General features: G+C 52.8%; 1 protein-coding gene across 2 annotated transcripts in view; it reads right to left on the bottom strand.

Annotated features, from left to right (window-relative positions):
* Nucleotides 1-24,754, bottom strand: part of CMYA5 (cardiomyopathy associated 5) — an 80,530-nt gene that overhangs the window by 4,606 nt on the left and 51,170 nt on the right. For both annotated transcript variants that reach the window (XM_070056327.1, XM_070056329.1), the window contains exons 6-10: nt 22,507-22,625; nt 18,286-18,435; nt 15,215-15,361; nt 14,147-14,294; nt 1,074-1,207 (exon numbers count right to left, since the gene is read on the bottom strand). In XM_070056327.1, coding sequence (XP_069912428.1) covers nt 1,074-1,207; nt 14,147-14,294; nt 15,215-15,361; nt 18,286-18,435; nt 22,507-22,625 — 698 coding nt within the window. The remainder of the gene's footprint in view (nt 1-1,073; nt 1,208-14,146; nt 14,295-15,214; nt 15,362-18,285; nt 18,436-22,506; nt 22,626-24,754) is intronic.

The raw sequence follows: 24,754 nt of genomic DNA, 5'->3' as shown, positions 1-24,754 counted from the left end.
TGGGCAGTGCAGGCACTGTTTGGGGACTGGGGGAAGACATTTCTGGGCAGGCAGCCCTCACACCTCACATCATCTCTTCATCAACTACAGGTCACCCCTCACCACACCACCAACAAGGCACACGCCAAGTTCTTGCCGGCTAAGCAAACCAGCGAATGTGCTCCCCCACCAACCCTGTGCCATCTGGGTCTGGGAGAGGAAAATAAAACCCTTTCACAACAACTGAGGACTGCCAAACAGTTCTCGTTGGCATCACCTGGCCACTTCCCCCTAGATATTTTCATTGCTTCCTTCAGTTAGTCATCATTCATTCAGCCAGTATTAACTGGCACAAACTAGAATAAGCAGAACGAGACTGGAAATCAGTTCACAGGGTAACAGAGCCGAACACCCCAGGGTAGGCATTGTGGCCCGTGCTTGGGATGCCCGTATCCCTATCAGAGTGCTGGGTTAAGTCTTGGATTGTTCGCTTCCGATCCAACTCCCTGTTAACGTGCCTGGGGAGCAGTGGATGATGACCCAGTACTTGAGTTCCTGCCACGTGGGAGACCTGGAAAGAGTCCCTGGCTCCTGGCTTCAGCCAGGCCCAACCCTGGCTACTGGGACTATTTGGGAAGTAAACCATGAGATGGAATCTTTCTCCTTATCTTACACACACACACACACACACACACACACCCCACAACATACCCCACAAAAGACAGCACCCTGTGAGTCCCACCAGAATCATCTGGGGAAACGTCTAGAATTGCATATGTCCAAGCCCGTCTCCAGAGTAACCAAATCAGGACCTCTAGAAGTGAGACCAGGCCATGTGCATTTCTTGGCACCCTGACTGACTGCTTAGCTGACGGGCAGCCAAGGTTGACAGCCTCTAAATAAATATAGAAAAGAAACATCTGACCTTCGACCAATCTCAGCACTCATGACCAAAACCTAGCCCAGCCCTGGCAGCAGGTGGGTCCTTATGGATTTGTGCCCTGGATACCTTCTCTGGCCGTGTGTTGGGGGGCCAGCGGGGGCAGGAATGGAAACGCTCGGGTGTGGCGCGCTGTGCACAACAGAGAAAGTACCTCTGGTGGAGATGAGGGCGGCTTCACTCTGCTCACTCGTCCCAAATGCATTGCTGGCTCTCACGTAGAAAAAGTAGCTGTCATTGGGCTGGAGGTTAACTCTCAGCTGGAGTCCTTTAATCCCAGAGAAAGATCTGAATGCAAAGGGAACATTAATTTTAAACACAATACCACGTGCTAAGTGACTCATATCTCAACACTGTATTGAATGCACATCTTTTATTAACAACATATTTTCTTCCCTTTTTATGACCACTGGAGTTAGCAAGCCAGATCCTGACGAATGGCAACTGTCTACTAAGATGTTGCCATCAAACCATTTCTATCTTGGCCAACTTTTGTCCAGTATGTGCCTTCCAGAATGCTCTTTGGTGGAAGTGGGATGTGTGTGTGAGTAGGACACTCTCTTTAAAGAAAACAAATTCAGGGGGCTGGCACTGTGGCATAGTGGGCTAAGCCTCCACCTACAGGGCCAGCATCCCATAAAGGCACCAGTTCTAGTCCTGGTTGCTCTTCTTCCCATCCAGCTCTCTGCTATGGCCTGGGAAAGCAGTAGAAGATGGCCCAAGTGGTTGGGCCCCAGCACCCATGTGGGAGACCTGGAAGAAGTTCCTGGCTCCTGGCTTTGGATCTGCCCAAGTTAGGCCGTTGTGGCCATTTGGGGAGTGAACCAGCGGATAGAAGACCTTTCTCTCCATTTCTCTCCATAACTCCACCTCTCAAATAAAATAAAATGAACAAATTCAGAAAACAGCCTAATCACATAGCTAATCAATCTCCAAGAGTAGACGGACTTCTCTACCAATTTTTGGCTGAGAGGGCACTTCTGGGTGAAGACGACATTGCACCAACTTACAACACAAATGACCCGAATTATCTCATTAACAGATCCAAACTGTGAGAAATCTCAGTGACCGATGCTTAATGTGGCCATCATGCCCAAGCCACCAGTGCTGATAGAAACGGAAGATCTTCAAGGGAGATGATATCTTTAACACAAACCTACTCCTGGCAGTAAGAGAGAATGTACCTGCAAAAAAAGAAGAACCCCTCCAAGCCGCTACCCCCTTATGCCCCATTTGAATGCAAAGCAGAGTGCTGGCAGGGGTATCTAGTTGGCAGGGGGCTGGACAAGTCACAGGGTAGCAGCCCAGCCCTTCACATCCATCTGCTGGGTTTGACAGCGGCGCAGACGCTGCTGATGAGCAGCCGTCGTTTGTGGCTTCCTCTCGGTTCCCTTTCACCTGCTTGGGATCACAACCTTGAGCGCAGACCCAACGCACACGGCTGTGCTTTGAAGCCATGTTTGCAGCGCCTCCGGGAGGCCGGAGAGGGAGTCCCCGGGCAGTGTGGGACGGGCAGAGCCTGATGCTGGCTCGTATGTACTGCGTGATGGTGAGCAAAACCTGGAACGTGACCCCGGCGTTCACGCCCGTTCTCAGACGGGCAGGGCTTTGTACTCGTTTCTGCTTCTGTTTCTGTTTGTTTTAATGAGAACACCACAAAAGCAGTAGACTCTAAGAAGCTCATTTTTTATCCTTGGATGATTTTTTTCAGGTGATTTCTCTTGTTGATTTATTTCATTTTTCAATACTTGTCTTAGAGAATCACAGCGGGAACCGGAAAAAAAGAAGTGAAATGGAGTAACAACCTAATTTAAAACTTCTGAGAAAGAGAACCTGGGAGTGGATGTTTTGCTGAGCGGTTAGGACATCGGTTAGGAGGTCTATATCCCGCATGCCGAGGTTCAAGTCTTGTCTCCGGGTGCTAATGTCAGATACCTGTAATGCAGACCCGGGAGGCAGTGAGGACGGCTGGGTTCCCGCCCCCACGTGGGAAACCTGGATTGAGCATCCTGAGGCAGGCTCCTGTCCCGGCTACTGGGGGCATCTGGGGAGTGAACCAGCAGATAGGCGCTCCCTCCATTTCAGTGTGTGTATGTGTCCCTCCAAAATAAATGAAAAATTTCTTGACAAACCAGAAAACCATCTGTACAGACTAATGAAGTGCAAAAAGCAGTGTGTTCCTCACAAGTGTGGGAGGAGAGTGGCTGGGCTCCATCTGCGCTCTGCTACTCAGCACCTGCACCTGGTGAAGGTCAGTGCGCCCCACCCGCCCCTCCCTGAGCGCTGTGGGTCGCTATCATCTCATCGCCATCACCGGAGCAGGCCTCAGGAGACCTCTATGTCTACGGCTATGAGAACGCGTCCATGAAGCTGAGCCACACGCCCACGGATAACTAATTACACTGCAGTGAACGACTGTCAGATCACGTCTTCTGGTGCAGAACGTGGCTCCTGGCTCAATCTAGAACACTGTTCTGGGTGGACGTACTGCTTATCCTACCTGAGCTGGTCACTGGAGAAATGCTTTAAATACACATTAATTATGATTAGTGATTAAAGTAGTCTCACTGAGCACACTCAACCTGGACTGAACTTGAGATCTGATTTGCTCATTAAACAAACACATTGAGCATGTGCCTGGGTCCTGCCTCTGCTTCTTCTCCTGCAGCCTGAGGAGAACCTGCTGGCTTCCCTTCCTGGCCATGCAGCGGTTAAATACCAACGACATCATGTCTTAGGTGTCTGTTCTCGGGTTTTGTCACTGAGAAAGTCATGTATTTGCCATATGTAATCCTATACAACTGCACGCTATGTGTCATTTAGAGAATCAAGGTTTGGGGCTGCATTGTGGAACATTTGGTTAAGCTACCACCTGCAACACCGGCATCCCATAAGAGCACCTGTTCCTGTCCCAGCTGTTCCACTTCTGTCCCAGCTCCCTGCTAACGTGCCTGGGAAAGCAGCAGAAGGTGGCCCAACTCCCTGGGCCCCTCCCCCCCACGCAGCAGATTCTGAGGCAGTTCTGGGCTCCTGTCTTTGGCCTGGCTCAGCTCTGGCCATTGCGGCCATTTGGAGAGTGACCCAGTAGATGGAAGACATCCCTCTGTCTCTTGCTCTTTCTCTCTGTCTTCTAAATAAATGAATGCATCTTTACACTTGGGAGAATGAAGGCTCACTGGCACTGAAGTCAGAACACGGGATTGGATCTCACTTCTGCTTTTCCATGGAACAGGTCGGGCAAATTTGACAAAATGCAGTGCCCTCACTGAATCTGTCGAGTCAAAGCACCGGGTCTGAAAACAAAGAACACGAAACACGAGGTGCTTCATTCTCGACAGTCTGCCATCTTGCACTAGAGCACCAGCACAAAGCCGAAAGGTCAGATGCGAAGGCTCTGCCCCATGACCATGACCCTGACTCGAGTCTCCCGGTCAGCTGACTGCTTTTAAGCCAAATGAGAACTTTGAAAAGCTTGGAGTTTGAGATCCAAAGAGTAGCACCTTTCCATAGGTTCTGATTATTTAAATTTCAAAACACAACTTGTTATAACTGCCCTTGGGCCCACATGAATGACAATGAGCTTAGCACTGTTTGCAGAACTCAAGTTCACAAAACACCAGAGGCAGGTCAGAGACCAGATAGCAAATGAAACTGAACAGGCAGGCAGCCACAGAGGAGCAGGGCCCCGGTGTCCCGCAAAGACTCATGGACGCTCCTTATCGTAACAACTCAGAAGCTTCATGGCCAGCCAGCGTCCCAGGAAACGCAGGCCTGTTGTCGGCCATCTCATCACCTCAGTCACGCCAGGCTCACTATGCTATCGTTGGCATTGAGGGTGTGGTTGGAACCCACCTCTAAGGTCACCATGACAGACCCATGACCATGACCTCATTAGGAAAGAACACGGGGGCTCCCCAATTCCAGGAAACCTTGCCTTATTCCCAGAACCCTCCTCCATGTCTCACGCAGAGTCCCGCTCATCGTTACAAGACGGACAGAAATAGAGACTTCAGGCTCCACCCAGAGGCTGCCTCTCCAGCCTGCCCACTCTCCCCTCCTGAGGGGCCTTTTGCTTACAATGACCCACACCCGCTGGCTCCCCTCAACACGAACGCGTCAAGAACCTGGACACCCTTCCAGGGCAGAACCACAGCAGGTTGCTTGGTGCTCGGCTAAGCAGAGATTTGAGACCAGTAAATAATGACTCGTGAGCTCATGATCAGGAGTCCAGAGCCAACACTGAACCTCCAAAGGCACAGCCCCAGTGGCCTCACTTTGGGATGTGCGTGTGGGATTCTCCCCAAATGTGCCATCTGTGGTGGGCAGGAGTGGCTCTAGGAGGATGTTTCCAGAGTGAGAACCAGCACCTAGAACAGGCGTGCCGATTGCGCTGGGGCCTGGCCCTTGCAGCTGGCTCTGGGCACAAAGGGACTGCCCCTGCCCTGCTGGAGGACAGAGACATAGGAGGCGCTCCATCGTGGCCATGTGGAGGGAAAGGACTGTGGGGGCCCCCCACCCGTCCCCTCCGAGGCCTGAGGGCTGCCCTGCGGCTGAGGGGCTGTGGTCACCCTGCCGTTTCTGAGGCAGCGGCAGGAGCCCTGGGAAGCTGACGGCTGCCCAGCAGGACGGCGGCCTTCCTGCCCGGCCCGCCCTCCTTCAGTGCTGTGGGCAATGGCTGCAAGGCCTGCCACCCGTGGACAGTCGGGCAAGGGCATTCCCAGGGACTGACAGGGATGTCACGGAGTAAAGAATCACCAGGGGCAGATGAGGGGAGGGGAAGCACTGACAGCATGCCCACCAAGGCAGAGAGACGTGAGGCCAAAAGAACTAGGAGGTAAAATGATTACCATTTGCAGATGATATGACGGGTTATCCAGAAAACACAAGGAAATCTGCGGAAAGTGCCATCGGCGTGGGAAAAGTGTGGTTTGTCCTAGATGGATGAAGGGCCAGGTTATGAGGGCAGGAATATAGCCAAACACACCACCTCTGTACTCTGGGCGCTATCAGGTTCATCCCAGACCCGAAAGGGAAATGGGCTTTCTTGTGGGAAAGCCGCACAAGATGAAGGCACACTCCCTTCTCACATCTCCTGTGAACACATTCTAGATAAGGTGTCCAGTGCAAAAAAATGAAATTTATTGACTACAAAAAATGGGAGATCCTGTATGTGTACGTATAATTTATATGTATCCACAGAGAGATAGAGAGGGGTGTAGTTTAAAATATTATACAAAAACTAAAAGCTATTTTTAAAAGAGATTGACAAATTCAACTAAACTAAGAACTAAATTAAGAAGTATGCGTAGCAAAAAAAAAAAAAAAAAGACGTTCAACTTACATCTCACATGAAACCCAACTTTCTGAAGAGAGAGCGAGAGAGAGAGAGAGAGAGAGGTGAAGAAACTCGGGAAAAGGAACCGCTGACAGGAAGGGAAGAATACGGCTGTGAAACACAGGAAGAGGTGCAGAAGTGTTGAGCCCAGGAAGAGCGGTGCGCAACATACTGAAGTTCCCGCTTGGACCCATCCCGATGTCACGACGTAAAGTACTCGTCACACCGCACAGAGACAAGGGGAGGAACAGCCAGGCCTCCGCCATCAGCAGCCACCGTGGAGACAGCTTGGCGACATCTGTCCTGGTTCCAATCATGCGCGTCTCTGAGCCAGCCTTTCTACCTCGAGGAGTTTATGCTGCAGACACGTTTGTGTGTGCACTGCTTGCCATAGCAAGGGAACGGAAACAAATGATCGGGTAAGTCGAGTTCTGTTCTCCAGACAGAATACAATGGAACTGTTCTTTCATAGGCAGTTCCCTATATGTTGACGCAAGGCTCACCCCAGGGAAGCAAGGTGGTAGGAACACAGGACGTATGCCAGCCCTTGTTAACACACCACAGACCCTTGTGTGTGCACAGAACCCTCCAAGAGGACAGACGTGAGTCAGGTAGCTGTGACTCCTCCAGGGAGGAGAGCTGACAAGTGTGGTAGGAATCTTCCGCGGGACCTATCCAGAAAGCACTAAACACCTCCCTTGCTGGGCTCAGGTTAGGCACCGAGGAGTTCGGTGTTTGGTTTGATGTGTTGGTGCGTTGGTCTGATTCTGGTTAAGTAGCTTTTCAGGAGGTGGACAACTCAACCACTGGACCCGGTAGGAAAGAAGGAGAGCGTGTGTGCCCGAGGGGCTGGCGGCCGTGGCTGCTCTCTGCCTGCCTGGCACCTGGATCTGAGCACGCTTCTCCCAGGAGAAGCAACCTGGAAGAATCCCCATCGCGACTCCCAGAAGCAGCCCCTGAGCGCAGCGCAGTGCATGACAGACGGCCAAGAATCAACCGCTTTTGAAAAGCACAGTTGGCGCCTCCTGGCATTTGCACTGGCAGCACCAACACTTTGCCAGTCAACACGCTGCGTGGGAGCCATGAGGAGGGCCCCGGGGAGCCGGGAAGGCCTGCGCTCCCAACCCTGCCTGCACACGGGTGGTCTTCCAGATCTGCTGTTCCCAGGGACCTGGGGCTCCAAACACTGCACAGCAAGCAGCCCCCAGCTGTTAACCTAACACTCAGGTTAGGAAACGCGACCAGGTGCAGGGGAGACGGCGCGGCAAGCAGACGCGGGGGACAGAGGCTGAGGCGAGGGCGGCCCACCCACAGCCCCCGAGGTCTATAGCCACTGGGACCGCCTTCACCAACCAGGAGCGTGGAACTGTGGTTTAAGACGAGCATTTGTGGTTACAGCAGGGTTAAGAGGAGAATTCTCTACATACTGATTTCCCTTTTTTAAGAAAAAAAAAATCCCAAATAGAAATTTCAAACAGGACTACTTTTGTTAACTGGAGACATTAGGAGACTCTGTGTGAAGCAAACATTACTACCACCTCATAACAGTGTAGGAAATAACTCAGCTGAAGCCAATGGCCAGGGCCTGAGGCTCCCCAGGAGTCAGAATCCCTCAGAAAATCAACAGGGGCCCAAGCTTCCAGGCAGAGACTCTGGGCTTCTGTGTTTCCCAGTTACCACCCCCGCCCCCGCCTCCCCAAACCTGGAACGTACTGTTTCAGATAGAGAATCGAGAGCCTGCTAACAGTCACTTGCCTCCGATATCACTAAGTCCCTGTCACCATTCCATGGCCAAACATGGGGCTCCTAGATCCACCAGCACAGGGATTCCATGTTATGCCTTTAAGATCCTGGTTAAAAAAAGATTACACAGGGCCAGTGCTGGAGCCTAGTGGGCAAAGTCACCACCTGCGACACTAGCAGCCCCAAAGGTGGCCGGCTGGAGTCCCAGCTGCTCCACTTCCGATCCAGCTCCCTGCTCATGTGTCTGGGAAGGCAACGGAAGATAATCCACATACCTGGGTCCCTGCCGCCCACGTAGGACCTGATGAAACTCCCGGCCTCGGCCTGCATCAGCACCAGCTGCTGCGGCCATCCAGGGAGTGAACCAGCAGACAGAAGCTCTCCCTCTCTTTCTCCCTCTAAGCCTGATTTTCAAATAAATAAACAAATCTTTAAAAAAAAAAAGGTTACACAGGAACGTCTCTGCATCTTTTGCTCTTCAAGACCATCACGGCCATCGTCTTCAGAAGCCCTTACATAAAGATCTCCATGAAAAATTCATCTGAGAGCTGAATGTCAAGACACAGAATTGTCTCTATTAGTGAAATGCTGTGCTTCCTTTTAAAAAGGGACGCCTTAGGCGATCGCTTTCTCCCTCTCCCTCTCCACCTCGCTCCTGTTCTCACTTGACTGCCAGCAAGTTGAGATTTGCACCTCCTGTTCCATGGGGCACGGATCTCCCCCAGTGCTTTCTCCCGGGCTCCTTGCTCCTGGTGACCTGGCGCTCGTCCCACCAGGGGCAGCTTGGTGGTTCGGGTTACATCTGATTCCTTTACCACGACCGCCTTGAATCCAATTGGAAACTAGAACATGAGTTAGAAGTGACGGAGCAGTGATTTCCACGGGCTCAGGTTTTAGTGGACAACCAGGAGATGGATGGGACTGTAATTGATCAAAGTCTAACTTGATTTGATTGAAAAGAAAGATTTAATTTAGAAAAAGTTGGGGGGGGGGGCAGCGCTGTGGCACAGAGGGTTAAAGCCCTGGCCTGAGGCGCTGGCATCCCTTGTGGATGCCGGTTCTAGTCCCAGCTGCTGCTCTTCCGATCCGGCTCTATGCTGTGGCCTGGGAAAGCAGTAGAAGATGGCCCCAGTCCTTAGTCTCCTGCACCCGCGTGGGAGACCTAGAGGAAGCTCCTGACTCCTGGCTTCGGATCGGCGCAGCTTGGCCCATTGTGGCCATTTGGGGAGTGAACCATCGGTTGGAAGACCTCTCTCTCTGTCTCTACCTCTCTCTGTAACTCTGTCTTTCAAATAAATAAAATAAATCTTTTTTTTAAAAAAAAGAAAAAGTCTGAATGCCAAGAAAAATTAAAAAAGCACCTTCACATAACTTAGTCTTTCAAAGGCTTCCCGCAGGGGTATATTTAGAACTTGGATCAAGAGAACAACACTACATGAACACTGGTAATTAGCTCCTAATGGCTCAGTGAAATTTGGCTCATGGAGGCCATCCTGCCACCCTATGAGGGAGGGGTGGAGCAGGAATGGTGGCCTCCCTCACCCATGGGCCAACCCAAGTGTTGTTGACCTTGCTTATCAACTACCCATCTGCAAGCTCGGTAAGAGTTTCCCAAAAAGAAAGAAACGCTGGGCTCCCTGCTGCTCAGGTCACGCAGGAAGCTCCCTGGGAAGCTCGCCCACACCCACACCGCTCCCCAGCCAAACACCCACTCCTTACAGCAGCTCCCCTCCCGCTCAACCGCACTGGCCCCAAAACTGGCAGCAGGGGACCGTGAGCACCCGTGCTCCCTGGGGGTGCTGCCCCCGAGGGGTGGCCCCGCGAGGGTCCGCCAGCCCCGGGACCCTGCCAGGGCCGAGGAGCACAGCAAGTGCGCTCCCAGTCGCCTGCGGCACCCGGAGTCTCGCAGATTCGTCATTTGGTGCTCGGCCCACACAGCGAAGCCTGCGTTGTGCTTCTCAGCTTTCCCTCGTCCACCCACGCTGCTGCTGACTTCTCTCCTCACAGGAGACAGGCAGCGCTGAGGAAGCAGCAGAGCCCTGGAACATTTCTGCAAGTGTTCCGAGCCCACCCAATCTGGGGAGAGCACGCAGAGGAAAACAGGAAGAGGGTGAGTAGGAGCTCCCCGAAGCCCCCGCGCACAGGCCTGGGACTGTCACTCCCGCCCACCCCCAAGCCCATAAGGGGCCAGCTCCTGGGACCACCTCGCACCCACACACGAAAATATGCAAATGTGTCTGAGGATCCGGGAACAGCAGTGGCTCAGCTATTTCAGACACTGCGTCAGCAAAGTCGGGGGCAAGGCAGGCTCGCTCCATTCAGACACCCACCACGAGCACCCGCTGCCACCTTGGGTCTTAAATTGAGTATCTGGAGGCACGGCACTGGGAGAACAAACGAATGTCTAGGACAGTGCCCTCCTCCGTGTGCACGCGTGTGCCTGTGTGTGCACGAGAGACCGATTTAATGCAACTCCTCTCTGTGTGTCATTTCATTCCCTCTCAACTTGTCTTCCTACATCAGACCCGAGCTCTCAAGGCTGCCCTGTTTTGCAAGGACTAGGGGCTGGGAAAGAGGGGTTAACTCTCACTCAGTTCTTGCTCCCTCCCTGAAGATTCCAGCACTGTCTGAGTCGAAGGAGACTGGCTAACCCGATTCACTTGTTCATTCAATGGCTCATTATCAGGCATCTATGCTGAGAGACTCCTTGTCTTTACCTAGCTCATTAAAAAAAAAAAAAAAAAAAAAGAGTCATCTTTAATCCTCCTTCCTCCCCCTAAGTGACGCTGGATCAGTCTCTGGATCTGGTCTTCTATAGTTTGTCTGTGGGACCCAGAACCCACACATGGGTTACATACTCAGGGGACAACAATAGGTGATCACAGTTCCCTACGTGTGTAGGCTACCTACCCACAGATGAGATGGACCCATCCATGGCCGGGTATTCAAGCCTGGCCTGAGCCAATCATTACTAATGGTACGTCACTCTTCTCTCTTCAGTTGGCACAATTTATTTTTTCATTTTAAATAAGAGAGTATCTTCAAGTCTGGCCTTTTCTTATTGGTCAGTATTTGTGTTTGCTGCTGCTATTTACCAAAGCAGGTAACACAGTCCTCGCTACAAATGGCCAAGCACTGTCCCAGGCAATGAGGCTCAGCTTTACCTAATAAGCCCTTCATGGGGCCAACCTCTGAGTGGGATCACACCGCCCTGGGCTTGCTGTTCCTCCCCAAGACAGGGCTGTGCCGAACCCAAAGGAAGGGGGCGCTTCCCACACAGTGAGGAGAGACAGGAACTGCTCGCCTGCGAAGACTGGACAGGACCAAACTGTGAGCGCCTTACTCGTGAGATCTACTGACCGGCCCTCCTTGGCCAGCTCTGAGACTGCAGTTAGAGCGTGTTCTGCGGCATTCTCCAGCGTCGTTCCCAGAGGAAGGTTCTAGGGTGGGTTGTCGGAAGACACACGGCCACTTTGAGTAGCAGAAGTCTTCGACGGGGGAGCCAGAGACACACACGCCCTGTGTGGGCCTGCGTGAGGCTCGCCGGTGACTCAGTTCAGTCTGCTGATGCCAGCGTGGGGTGCAAGACAGGCGTGGACTGATGAGGGATGGTGGCGGGTCAGCAACAGACTTACAAAGGCAGCTGTGATTTGTGCCCAAGAAAATTCTGCTCGCTTCCGAAACGTATCCACTGACAGACTCAGCAGAGATCCAAAGGCTGGAGTCAGCCCTGGGCCGTGGAGGGGCCCAGCGTTGTACCTCCTGGGGCCCCAGACGGAAAGCGGCCCCACGCCCAGCACAGCACAGTGTGGAATTCCCCTCCCCCGTCCAAGTTCTTGGACTATCCCCGCTCAACTACAAGGGCCCTGTGGCATGCTCTGAACCCACCGCGAGCTACTGACCCAGCCCCTCAGTGCTCTGCTTCAACAAGAAAAACAGAAACCACCTCTTCGGCAAAGTCCCAAATACAGTAAACTAAGGACACGCCTTCTGTTTTAATAAGCTCTGCTTGGGTTTTAAGGGGATCGGAGGATGGCCAGTTTTTACCCCTGCAAGTGGAGCTGTCACTGGTTTCTTTGGCTCTGATTAGAGGGACTTGAAATGGACCTCTTGTTTTACCACGTGGTTCTCAGTGCCGCAGGATCATCAGGGACAGGAAAGGCACCAAAAGAAAGGTGGCTGGGAGGTAGCACATTCTCTCACGCTTCCTGTGTTCTCACCACAGATGCGCAGTGACGCCCTGCTGTCAGGCTGGTGTGGTTTGCTAGCTCAGTCCGTGTAACAGAACACGTCTTTCAACGAGGACAAAGAATGGGACAGATGCAGGCTTGCATGCTGACCCCAGTGCGCCCTGCACTGTGTGCTTCACTGGCCAAATCATTTAACTTCTTGAGCCTGATTTCAGGGACCTGACCTTACCTTCAGGACTGCCGAGGAGGTTAAAGGAGCGTGCACACAGTTTCCGGCACACAGAAGGCGCCCAACGGACAGCACTCTGCCTTGCCCCCTTTCCCTTCTCCCTCGGGGACGTTCGAGGTGACATCAGAGCCCCTTAGTGAGACGGCTACCAGGTCTCGGGTTTGCCAATTTCTGCTGGTATCAGTGTCTACTGTGATGCTACAACTTTTGCAAATGTCAGCTGGGGACTCATGGTGGTCTCACAGCATCAGGGGCTTGGCCCAGGGAAGGTGCAGGACCCTCCTGAGACAGGAAACAGGACAGCAGCTTGGACCCTGAAATCTGGGGAAAGCAGGATTGGGTTCCTGATCGCCCCTCCCTAGCCGAGCAGCTTCTCCAGGTCCATTCTCCCGGAGCTCTGTTGAGGGTGAGAGAGTGATGCTTGAGGCCCTGAAACACCGACCGGCACACACGGGTCATGTCCTTCTCTGCCCTGGCCCAGGCCGCGCTCAGCTCTCTGCTGACTCCCAGCAGCCGGCCCGGGAGCAGAGGTGCTGTTTCCTGTGCGTTTGCCATGTTCTTGCTTCGGCTGAGATGCCCACGTCCCGCCCGTGCACCCCCGCCCACCCCAGCTCCGCCGGGCATGATTCAACCTGGAGGAATCTGTGACTACTCCTCAGTCTCAGGAAAGCTCACACCACAGCTGAATACACAGCTGCTGACGGATCATGCAGATAACCCAGAGCTTCAACCCTGTTACAAAACCAAGTTCATACCATTATTCCTAATTTCCACATCCTACCAAACAGTCTACCGCAGTAAACATGGATGGAAAAGAAAAACTGAGACAATGTCTCTTATCAAAGTGTGAATATTAACAGTGATAATCTGCACATCCATCCGGGCGAGCCAAGTTCCTGGGCAGCCGGGTCCCTGCGGTAGGGAGTTCAGAGCTACAGGTGCCGAGCGGACACATAGTCCTTTACTCAAAGGCTCACCTTTCTGGGGGGAGAGAGAGCTTCCCATTTCTTTTTCCTTTGATCCCGTGTGCTGTGGGAGGGGCAGGCATGCCTCTGAGATCCCACATACGGAATCAGCTCTTGGAGACGTTCAGATTTACCTCAACGCGCGCCCTGAGCTGGGGGATGCAAGTATGCTGCAACTGCCAGTAGAAAGGGCATACGCACGCATAAACCTGTCTAATGACTCAGGTTACATATGCCTCAAAGAATGTTCTGTCCTGTTAAAATCTGCAAACAGGCCAGCGCCGCGGCTCACTAGGCTAATCCTCCGCCTTGCGGTGCCGGCACACCAGGTTCTAGTCCCGGTCGGGGCTCTGGATTCTGTCCCGGTTGCCCCTCTTCCAGGCCAGCTCTCTGCTGTGGCCAGGGAGTGCAGTGGAGGATGGCCCAAGTGCTTGGGCCCTGCACCCCATGGGAGACCAGGAGAAGCACCTGGCTCCTGCCATCGGATCAGCGCAGTGCACCGGCCGCAGCGCGCTGGCCGCGGCGGCCATTGGAGGGTGAACCAACGGCAAAAGGAAGACCTTTCTCTCTGTCTCTCTCTCTCACTATCCACTCTGCTTGTCAAAAAAAAAAAAAAAAATCTGCAAACATTTTTCTCTCCAGGGAGTTAGGATTCTGCACCGTAGCAGGTGCTTTATTACAAACGCGGGGCTCACTGATGATGAGCCCGCGGCGACGTTAGGATGCTCTGCTCATGGAGCCCCCCGGCTGGGGCGCGGCCCTTACCTGAGGCCCTCGCCCTCGGCACAGTGCTGCCGGCAGTACTCCAGAGTGTAGGTGTCCGCGGCCTCCGGGCTGGTGGGTCGCCAGCGGATGGTGGCCGTGCTCCAGCACACTGTGCAGTCCTCCGCGCGCAGCACCGGGGTGGAGGGCGCTGCAGAGAGGAAGCCCTGTCAGTTGTGGGCGGAGCCAGCTCTGCTGCCCTGCTCGCTGGAAGAACGCTTGGCCGGGACTTTTTCTTTATTTTTTTAAATTAAAAAAAATTCATTTTGGATTGAAAGCCCAAATGGAGCAAAGATGTATGCAGTGAAAAGTCAGTCTCCCCGCTCTCCTGCCGTCCAACTCACAGCTCCTACCCACCCCCAAACGGCCTGGAATAGCAGCTTCCTCCAAACCCTACCCGGCTTCATCAGAGGTGTGCGAGGACACGCCCACCTCCTTTACACCAAACAGTCACGACCTTGCCCGCAGCAGCGGCTTGCTGGGAATTCCTTGCACAGCGGTGGCGGAAGCTGTGCCTCCCGTGACCCCATGCAGTTCCCTTGCAGCCATGCAGGCGTGTTGACGCCGCACTTCCTGCTGCAGCCTCTGGGAAGACTCCATCATGAGTGAGCAGTCCCAGCCCAACACCACCCCTGAGGACGGGGCTCCCGGCACCAGCCCCACACAGCTTCTGGGTGCTGAGCCTTCTCGCTGCACATCCCCACTGCTCTCCACCCCTGCCCTGTCTCAGGCCACCATGCTGCGGGAATACCATCATTCCCAGCCAGCCTTTAAAGCCTTCCCCGCATGCCACCGCCCCAGCGGCCGGTCACGATCCTGCCCCTGCTGGCTGCCCCGGGCACCTGCACTGCAGTGGGCTCACCATGGCCCACAGCCCTTGTCAGATATCTTCTAGGACCACCTGACCACTAGCGTCTCCAGAACAGGACCCAGCCTCACTCACTGCTGTGTACTCAGCACCTGGCACAGCACCCAGGGCCCGGCAGGCACCAAGTGACTACTTCCCGGCTGTCCTGGGCTTCTCTGATGAACTGAGTAGCGCCTCCCGCCACCCCCTCGGCATCCCCTTACCTGTTCTGAAAATCGCCCTTTCGCTGGGCAGGCTGCAGCCCGTGAAGTTCACAGCCATCACCCACACTTGATAGCACCGGTCAGGCTCCAAGTCTTCAAAAATGCAGCAGCTTTCTTTCACCGTCAATCTGTATTCCTCCACCAACTCTAGCGTAAAACACAATCATAAACTCTAAGGCACCTTCCAAAGTCAACAGAAAGTTATAGTTATTGTAAAAGTAATCTGTGATTTTTTCCAGCAGAAAACCCAGACTCACATTCATACAGATATTGTGGAATAACTAGGTCTGTGGCATATATAAGGAAACAGCAGCATTCGGAAAAGAAACATTTAGAATGACACAGTGTTACTTGAGGACACTTATCAGAAGATAATAGCACATTAGAAAGTTTCTGAGCTTCCTGCGCCATAATTAAAGTGACTTATTACAACAGCAAATATTAAAATTGCATACAACGTATGTTAGCTTACGTGTCAGTAACACATTAGCAAGAACTTTTCTAGGAGCCAGTGCCAACATTTCAGAAGAGAACATCATAAAACAGTGCAACCTCCTAGTTTCTGGACTTACGATGTTGCATCAAAGCATCGTCACAGATGACTGAACTATTTTAGATACAGTAACACTCTCCAAATTTCAAATCCTGGTTCCTTCTCATGAATGCCAGAACTCTTCCAACTAGAGATATCCACAATGTACAGAAATATGTGAGTCAATCTGATAGACCACACACTATTCTGTAAAGCATTTTTGCCCAATTGGGTCATTTTCCTTCCAAAATTTCCTAAATTACTGTACTGTCAATATTTTCATAGCAAAATCTACTCAGTGCCCATCTGGACACCTGACCCTCAGGACAGGCTGACGAGCCTTACTAAAAATGTCCTCTCCTTTAAAAAGCTGGTTTTCGTGGCTGGCGCTGTGGCACAGCAGGTTAAGCTACCACCTGTGATGCCAGCATTCTGTAACAGTGCCACTTCGAGTCCTGGCTGCTCCTCTTCTGATCCAGCTCCCTATTAATGAGCCTGGGAAAGCAGAAGATGGCCCCAGTGCTTAGGCCCCTGCTACCCAGGTGGATGACCTGGGTGGAATTCTAGGCTCATGGCTTCTGGCCCAGCCCTGGCCATTGGGGCCACTTAGGGAGTGAACCAGCAGATGGAATACCTCTCTCTATAACTCTGCCCTCCAGAATAAATAGATAAGTCTTATTAAAAACACAGACGATTCTCTTTCCTTCAGTGAACTGGAGGTTGCGCTGCTCTGTGCTCCTGAAGGTTCCATCGGCAAGGCTCCTCCAGGTAGGAGCAGATGCTGCCTCCACAGCAACAGGAGCCCCCAGTCTGGCAGGGCCGTCCAGGTGCCTCTGCCTTTCCCGGAGAGCTACACCCTCTGGGCAGACAGTTCCACCTGGAGATGGTCAGAGGGACCCAGACACGGGAAACGCTTCCCTGTGGCCCAGGAACTGGCTGGCGTTTTCACTTTCCTGTGGGCTCCCTCCTGCGGCCCACACCTGAAGGCGTGGCAGGCACAGGTCCGCGCTGCAGGGCAGTCAGCCTGGCCAGCTGTCTTCAGCACCGTGCTGGGCACTGAGCAAGTGTCTGGGGTGGGGTGGGAGTAAAGCACACACAACAGTGTCCCGGGCGATGGGTCTTGGAGAGCCATGACAAAGGTGGTGTAGGAGACGACACGTGGGTAACTGGACACAGGGGCAAACACCAAAACAAGATCTACGTTTTAATCCCTTGAACGAGTGACTTGACCTCACCCCAGTTCCCTCATTTGCAAATGGGGATACAATACTTGTTTCCTGGTGCTGCGATACAGATTTGGGAAAAGATCCTCAAAAATAGGAGTGAGGGGCCAACAACCATGGCATAGTAGGCCTGTGGTGCCGGCATCCCGTACGGGGGCCAGTTCACATCCCAGCTGTGATCCAGCTCCCTGCTGTGGCCTGGGAAGGCAGTGAAGATGGCCCAAGCGCTCGGGCGCCTGCACCCACGTGGGAGACCTGGAAGAAGCTCCTGGCTTCAGCCTGTCACAACCCCTTCCGTTGTGCCCACCTGGGGGGTGAACCAGCAGACAGATCTTTCTGTCTCTTCCTCTCTAACTCTGCCTCTCGAAAAATGAATAACCCTTTAAAAAGAAACAGGAGTGAAACTGAGCCAGCTCTGTGCAAGGCAGCAACACGAACGCCACAGGCCTCGCCAGAGGGCAAACCGCTCCCCGCAGAGGCCCCTCCGTCAGACCTGCAGCTCATACCTGCCAAGCTGTTCCCCTGCTGTCCTGGGACAGCCCAAAACTACACCATACCTAGCCCATGTCTTGAGAATCATGACACCAAATTCCCCTTTAAGGTTTGTCTGTGGCTCTTAACAAAGGTAAATCTGAGGAACTGTCAATCGTGTGTGGAGAGAAGCTCCAAGGCTTCGGAAAAGTCCCAAAGCAGTGCAGACTCCCCAGCTCCACCCAGAAATGCAAATCAACAGGATAAACCTGTTGGTTCATGGGAAGAAAACTCACCCTAACAGAGAAGTGTGGCTCTTGGATTGGCATCCCTATGGCAGCAGACAGCTGCTGGCTGGCCTGCCTGCTATTCCCTTGTAGTGTGCCCATGAAGTCTCTCTGCTCACTCTGTATGACTGCTGTGCCTCAAGTGGACACTTCTGGCAACACATGGCACCCAACGCTACATTTGCAACAAGTGGTGGACACCTCGATCAGACCTCAGCACAAACACTTCATTGTTCCTGAACCTCCGTTGTGTCCTCCTTTCCGAAAACGAGAATCGCGTAGTTGCTCTTATTCTCCTGAGAGCTGAAAGTCAAATCTGAATCTCAATTACAATATTCCTGTGGACCATTATTTTGTTATTTATCCATTTTTCCCCTTGATCTTGATTTTCAAATTTTGGTTCTAGGTTATGATTTCTCTCTGCTTGCTGAGTTCTTGTTGTTGGTTCTGCCGTTTTGTAAGTGGCTACCATGCTTTGTAGTCATACTATACATCTATTGAGAATGTCACAGTAAGAAGCAGCAGCGTGTGCACACAGCTCTGTGCTCGCAATCCTACCGTTGATGTCTTGGTCATCCTGCGGCCCCTCCATGCAGTACACCTGGAAGGAGTCGATGGTGTCCTCCTTGTTCCTGCTCCAGTAAACGGCGATGGTTGTGCTAGTGGCAGAATTCGGTTCCTGAGGTTCTAATCTCGGAGGCTGTGGAACTGCAATGCAGGCAACATTTATCATAGTTGATGCTGTTCCTATCGATTGGTTGTTTTTGCTTGTTTGCTAAAGTGGCTTGTGCTTGCTGAGAATAATTAAACAATACGGAAACACAGGAGGTAAAAGTAGAAGGCTCCCTTGCTCCCAACACCCTCCTGCCCATTGCATCCTTGGATGTCATCCCTCCACGGTTGAGTGCAGCCATCTGCACGCTATTGATTATTTGCACCCATATAATCCAAATGGGTGTAAGTAAGAATGGATGACAGATCGGGGTAACTTGGTAATTCCACTCTGCAATCCCATAATAAACTCATACAGGCTAGCAGATGCATCTAAACACTTGATGTTCCTTCACGTTAAAATCACCTCCATAAACAAGCTTGGCTAGACAACCAGTGTTTCATTGTTCTGTAGTTTAAAAAGTCCATACTCTAACAGAGACACAATGAGATGCTTTTAGAAACAGTTGCAATTCCTTCAAGGCTGAAGAAGGCTTACATGCATAAAATATCACAAAGCACTTCCTAAAACAACTCTCCCACTGTCTTTCCAATACAGCCACACCGGCAGATATAAAATAAAAAATAAAAACTACACAGCGGGGAAAGTACCTGTTGGCTGAGTCAGTTATAAGTTTTGGACACATAGTTTAACTCAGCTATTCTGAATTTTTAAGCTAATAATATTCCTAAATGCTTTCTTAGAGATTTTTGAAGTGTGTGATTATATTTGTTGACCACTAATGGCGTATACCACACTATAAATCAAGCTCTGTGCAATTCTTTCCCAAAATCTATGACACAAAATCACTGAACATATATTACAAACTGGAGGAGAAGGTTATTCCCATCGTTGGAAAGATGTCATGCTCCTAAATGATTGCGCATGGTAATTTTTTCCTCGTCAACAATCTCCTGAGGGAAAGCTTGCTGAAATAATATGGGCAGATCTTAGGAGATTTATCAAACGCTGACTTGAAAGGCAAAGGAAATTAAGGTTAGTTCAACAAGAAGTTTGGAAAAAGGAAACGGGTCTAAAGAATAGAACAAAAGGAGACAAACTGAAAAGATTCAATAGGAATAAAGAGCTGAATAATAAGAGTTTAAACGAGAGGCAGGATGGCAGAACGGGTAAGCTCCTGGGCTCAGACAAGGGAGGCGGGCCCAGGGTTAAATGCCGGCTCCGCCACTCACCAGCTGTGTCCCCCAGCCTCAGCACCCACATCGCCAACATGAGGAGACAGCAACAGTGTCGCTCCCTCCCAGGGCGGTGGGAGGCAAGCCGCAGGTTGTGCTCATGTGCAGAGGCACACATGTCCACCGCAAAGGAGCACAGGAGCTGGGGCTGGACCAGGGGGCTCCTGGAGCTGGGGCTGGACCAGGGGGCACAGGAGCTGGGGCTGGACCAGGGGGCTCCTGGAGCTGGGGCTGGACCAGGGGGCACAGGAGCTGGGGCTGGACCAGGGAGCTCCTGGAGCTGGGGCTGGACCAGGGGGCTCCTGGAGCTGGGGCTGGACCAGGGGGCTCCTGGAGCTGGGGCTGGACCAGGGAGCTCCTGGAGCTGGGGCTGGACCAGGGGGCTCCTGGAGCTGGGGCTGGACCAGGGGGCTCCTGGAGCTGGGGCTGGACCAGGGAGCTCCTGGAGCTGGGGCTGGACCAGGGGGCTCCTGGAGCTGGGGCTGGACCAGGGGGCTCCTGGAGCTGGGGCTGGACCAGGGAACTCCTAGAGCTGGGACTAGGCCAGAAGCCAGCCCTGGGATCCACGGTGAGCAGAAGGCCACGGGCAGAGTACCTCTCCCAGGCTCATAACAGCTCCGAGACCCTTATGCTATCTTCGACTGTCTTCCCGGCAGAGAACGGCAGTCCATCCAAGATAAATGCCAGTGTCACTGAGGAGCACCCAGGACGTCCCCACTGTCCCCAGGGTCTCGAGCTGGGGCAGGGAAGCCCTGAAGGATGAGGGATGAAAACGCACCCTGTTTTTGTTCCTATGAATTACACACTGGGCTACCTCTGGATTTGGAAGTGGCAACATCTTTTCACATCTCTCTTTCTTAATTTAACAAACTGACAAAGTGAAAATTGACCTAACGTAACACCTAATTTTCAGGAAGAAGAGCTGTGGGGAAGTAAGCAAATGCGTGGGCTACAAATGATCTTGCTCCCTGTGCTCCTTGCCCCAAAGCCCTGACACAGTTCCTGAAAACCAAGGAAGTCCTTCTACTTCCCAAAGCACTTTCAAATGACGGAGAACAGGAATGTTCCACAGGTGGAATCCAACAGCGACTGGATCTACAACTCCCGTGTGGCAGAACGTCAGCGGCCCGCATTCTGTTAGCCACTCTGTCCACGGCACGACAGCGACAGACTAGAGTGAATGAGAGAGCACAACAGAACAGAACGGAAACGTAGGGCTTCTCCACCAGGGGCTAAGGGATGAGGCACTGGAATCCCTCCCTGGGCTCCCTGTGCCTGATGAAATATACCCGCAGGAGCTGCCCCCATCGCGGGGTTAAGCACTGATCAATCGACTCGGGCTTCGGAACCTGGGGCCTGATACAGACTTCCATTCAAGCAAGCTGTCAGACAGTTCCAGGTGACCAGCACTAGTCCCAGCAGCCAAGAGGTGGAATCCTCGTGTCCATCCACGGGTGGGTGAGTAAGTGGACTGATGGGCCAAAAAAGCGTGGTGAATATTACTCAGCCTTAAAAAGAAAGAAAACCCTCACACACACTTTGACGTGGAGCACGCAGTATGTCTCCACTTTTCCAAGGGTCTCGGAGGCTGGGGCAGAGCTTGTCAAGCAGGCTTCCCCGGAAGTGCACCCACGTCTGATTGCTGCTATCAGACCCCCCACTGGGTCAGCACCCGCTCAGCAGCACGGCCTCCTCAGTCCCAGAACTCCCCACCAAGCAGGACCCGTATCTGTGACGTGAGCCCGCTGCCTTCCTCATCTGCCAGATTGCACTTTCTCCTTCCTTTACCCTCAAACCTGGTCTGCGTTGTTTGGACTTGGCACCAGGAACAGGGACAGAGCTTTCAGTCACACGACCCCTAAAATGTATACAGCATCCTCTCGGCTGTCTAACAGTTGTTCAAAGTGTTGAAGCATGTACATGGGCTCTTTGAAAAGTTCATGGAAAAACACGCATCAAGGAAACACTATGAATGGATTCCAATTTTCTGCAGCAAAATAAGCATATTTTTAACTTCCATCTCCCCCCAAGCGTTTGAAGACCCTCGTACATCCTGACTGAACAAGAGCTCTGCTGTGGGGGTCGGGACTTCTTCGTTCGTAGTCACTGCCCTCGTCTAACGTCCTTGAAGACAAGAAAAAGTCCCTTCTGTTTTGAGCTATTTCTGGAAAATGACTGCATTGTTTACTTCCTACAGGTGTGGTGGGATTTGGGGAGAAGTGTGTGTGTGTGTTGTTGTTGTTGTTTCTTTGTCTTTTTAAAGACATAGTAACCCTTCAATAGATACTAAACGAAAGCCACCTACACAGGAGCACACGTGGGCACGCGGTACAGAGAGGGACTCTGGTCACTCTGCTGAAACTCGGCAGCTTCCAGAAACCTAAGTCAGCTCTGGTGTCTCGTTTATTAATACAGAACATCAAGGAGACTGTGACGAGCAAGATGTTTCCCAGAGCTGAGTGGGAGGTTGCTGGCCACAGCCTGCCTGCAGTGCCCAGCCGAGTTCTCTGAGCTCATCTATTTAGTTTGCAACAAAAGAACAGAACTGAAGAGGGGACAGCCACTCACAGGGAAAATTCTGCTGGATACCTACAAAAATTTTGAAAAACAGAAAAGAGGAGGCCGTCTGGTTCCATGGCTTTTGCCTCTGCCTCCCGCTTCCCCAGCGTCCAAGGGGCTGTGGAGGACACGCAGCTGGACATGGACCGGGGCTCTCCTCTCCAGCCGCGTTTCTGAGCCCCTCTTTAAAACTGTATGCCCCACACTTCCTTTCTTTCTCCATGTCTGTGACTTTTTAGATTATCAAACTCCACAAAGGACCAGGCCCAAACTGCCGAATTCCAGCCAGGTCACTAACGCGGACGTGCTTACCGGCCACTTGCTTCAGCACCTGGTCGCTTCTCGCCGAGCTGTCCTCGTAGTGTTCAAAGAGAGAAAAGGCAGCGGGCACGTTCTCCAGAGACGCCGTGCTCTCCATTGCAGACAGCAACCTGCGGGGTGAGGACAGGGCGGGCAGAGCTGGGCCTCAGTCAGGAAGTGGTCAGCCCGGGCTCCAGGGGAGAACAGGCAGACCCCCGCTGTCTCCAAAGAGGACGTCAACAGTCTCAAAGCCTCAACACGTATTAGGCGACTTCACTTACAAACAGGCTGTCTTTGGTGCAAAGCATTTCTGAAATCCATGCATAATTACAACACTCAGGTTCCAGACCCTTTTGGAAAAACCTCCATAAGTCTAAAATCTACTCTTCAGGTTCTTAGGCAAATGGAATTACTGAAAACGTCATTGCCAGATCCTCAAATCAGAAAGGAGCCCATCAAACTGTACAGTTTCGCATGTTTTCTTGATAAGGTTCGTCCTAACACATTCTCCATTTCCACTGTCATTTTCTTTCCTTCCTAAAGGACGTGAATGTTCAGAGCCTGTCTGGAATACACACGCACCTTGTGGGACAGCGCTGATGTCCCTGAGCCCCACTATAGGGCTTCTAGGCATTCAGCCACCTGCCTCCTGCCAGGCGCCACACAGGTGCACACAAACAGTGGCGCAAGGCCAGCCACTCCCAAGTGAAGAACAGCAGTTTGTAAACTTATAGCTTTGACAGGCTCAAGAGCCTCTTGGAGGAAACCAACTGAGGTCAAGTCTAGTATTCCCATCCAGGTGAAATCTGGACTGAAACAAACAGAAGGAGCAAAGCAGGAGAGGAGAGTGTGCAAGAGGATTTATCCGAGGGGCCCAGAGTGGGCAGCGAGCTCTCCCCTGCGCCCCTCTCCGGTGGGGGCTGCGGTTCTCTGCCAGCAACCAGGCTGCCTGCGTGGGCTGAGCTGCCATGGCTCCGGGGGCGTCTGCGCTTGCTACTGGAACTTTCTTCTCCAGACCTCTGCGTGGCTCCTCCCCTCGTATAATTTAATCCCCAGCCAACCACGGGCTCCGCGGCAAGCCCAGCAGAGGCTGCCCCGCATGCCCTCTGCTGCCTCCCCTCGTCCCGGCCTGGCGGGGTCCGCCTGCCTTCTCCACCGCACGCACCCCGTAGGCAGGAAAGGACTGTCTCATCCACAGCTGCATCACAGTGCCTTCCGCAGCGTGTGGGAGGCATTTAATAAGCGCATTCTGAATGCATAAGGAGCCAACATCTCATTTGCGTGAGCATGCCAGGATCTCCGGGACACTGGATGTCAGGGTCAGTGTGAGGGGGAAAGATCATAAAACACACTGAAACATCTGACGAATGCCTTCCACGGTTACTACGGTTGGAAATAACAAGTCACTATTGTTGCTTTTTTTTTTTTGACAGGCAGAGTTAAACAGTGAGAGAAAGAGAGAAAAGTCTTCCTTTTTCCATTGGTTCACCCCCCCAAGTGGCCGCTATGGCCGGCACACTGCACTGATCTGAAGCCAGGAGCCAGGTGCTTCCTCCTGGTCTCCTATGCGGGTGCAGGGCCCAAGCACTTGGGCCATCCTCCACTGCACTCCCGGGCCACAGCAGAGAGCTGGACTGGAAGAGGAGAACCGGGACAGAACCGGCGCCCCAACCAGGACTAAAACCCGGGGTGTCAGCGCCGCAGGTGGAGGATTAGCCAAGTGAGCCGCGGCACTGGCCTATCATTGGATTTAGGGGAGTTGGTCCTGGTAACCGCTTCACAGGAGGTGACGGCTGGGCCGGGTGTTAAAGAACTAGAGGGAGCTGTCTAGGCAGCAAGGGGAGCAGTGGCCACCATCGCGGGCATGTGACACGGGGACAGTCAGAGATGAAACCAAAGGTGTTCCTGGCCGGCGCCGCGGCTCACTAGGCTAATCCTCCGCCTTGCGGCGCCGGCACAGCGGGTTCTAGTCCCGGCCGGGGTGCCGGATTCTGTCCCGGTTGCCCCTCTTCCAGGCCAGCTCTCTGCTGTGGCCAGGGAGTGCAGTGGAGGATGGCCCAAGTGCTTGGGCCCTGCACCCCATGGGAGACCAGGAGAAGCACCTGGCTCCTGCCATCGGATCAGCGTGGTGCACTGGCCGCAGTGTGCCGGCCGCGGCAGCCATTGGAGTGTGAACCAACGGCAAAGGAAGACCTTTCTCTCTGTCTCTCTCTCACTGTCCACTCTGCCTGTCAAAATAAATAAATAAATAAAACAACAA

The sequence above is a fragment of the Oryctolagus cuniculus genome, chromosome 14 (genome assembly GCF_964237555.1).
Source record: "Oryctolagus cuniculus chromosome 14, mOryCun1.1, whole genome shotgun sequence".
NCBI lineage: Eukaryota > Metazoa > Chordata > Mammalia > Lagomorpha > Leporidae > Oryctolagus > Oryctolagus cuniculus.
This window is presented reverse-complemented; position numbering and strand designations above follow the sequence as displayed.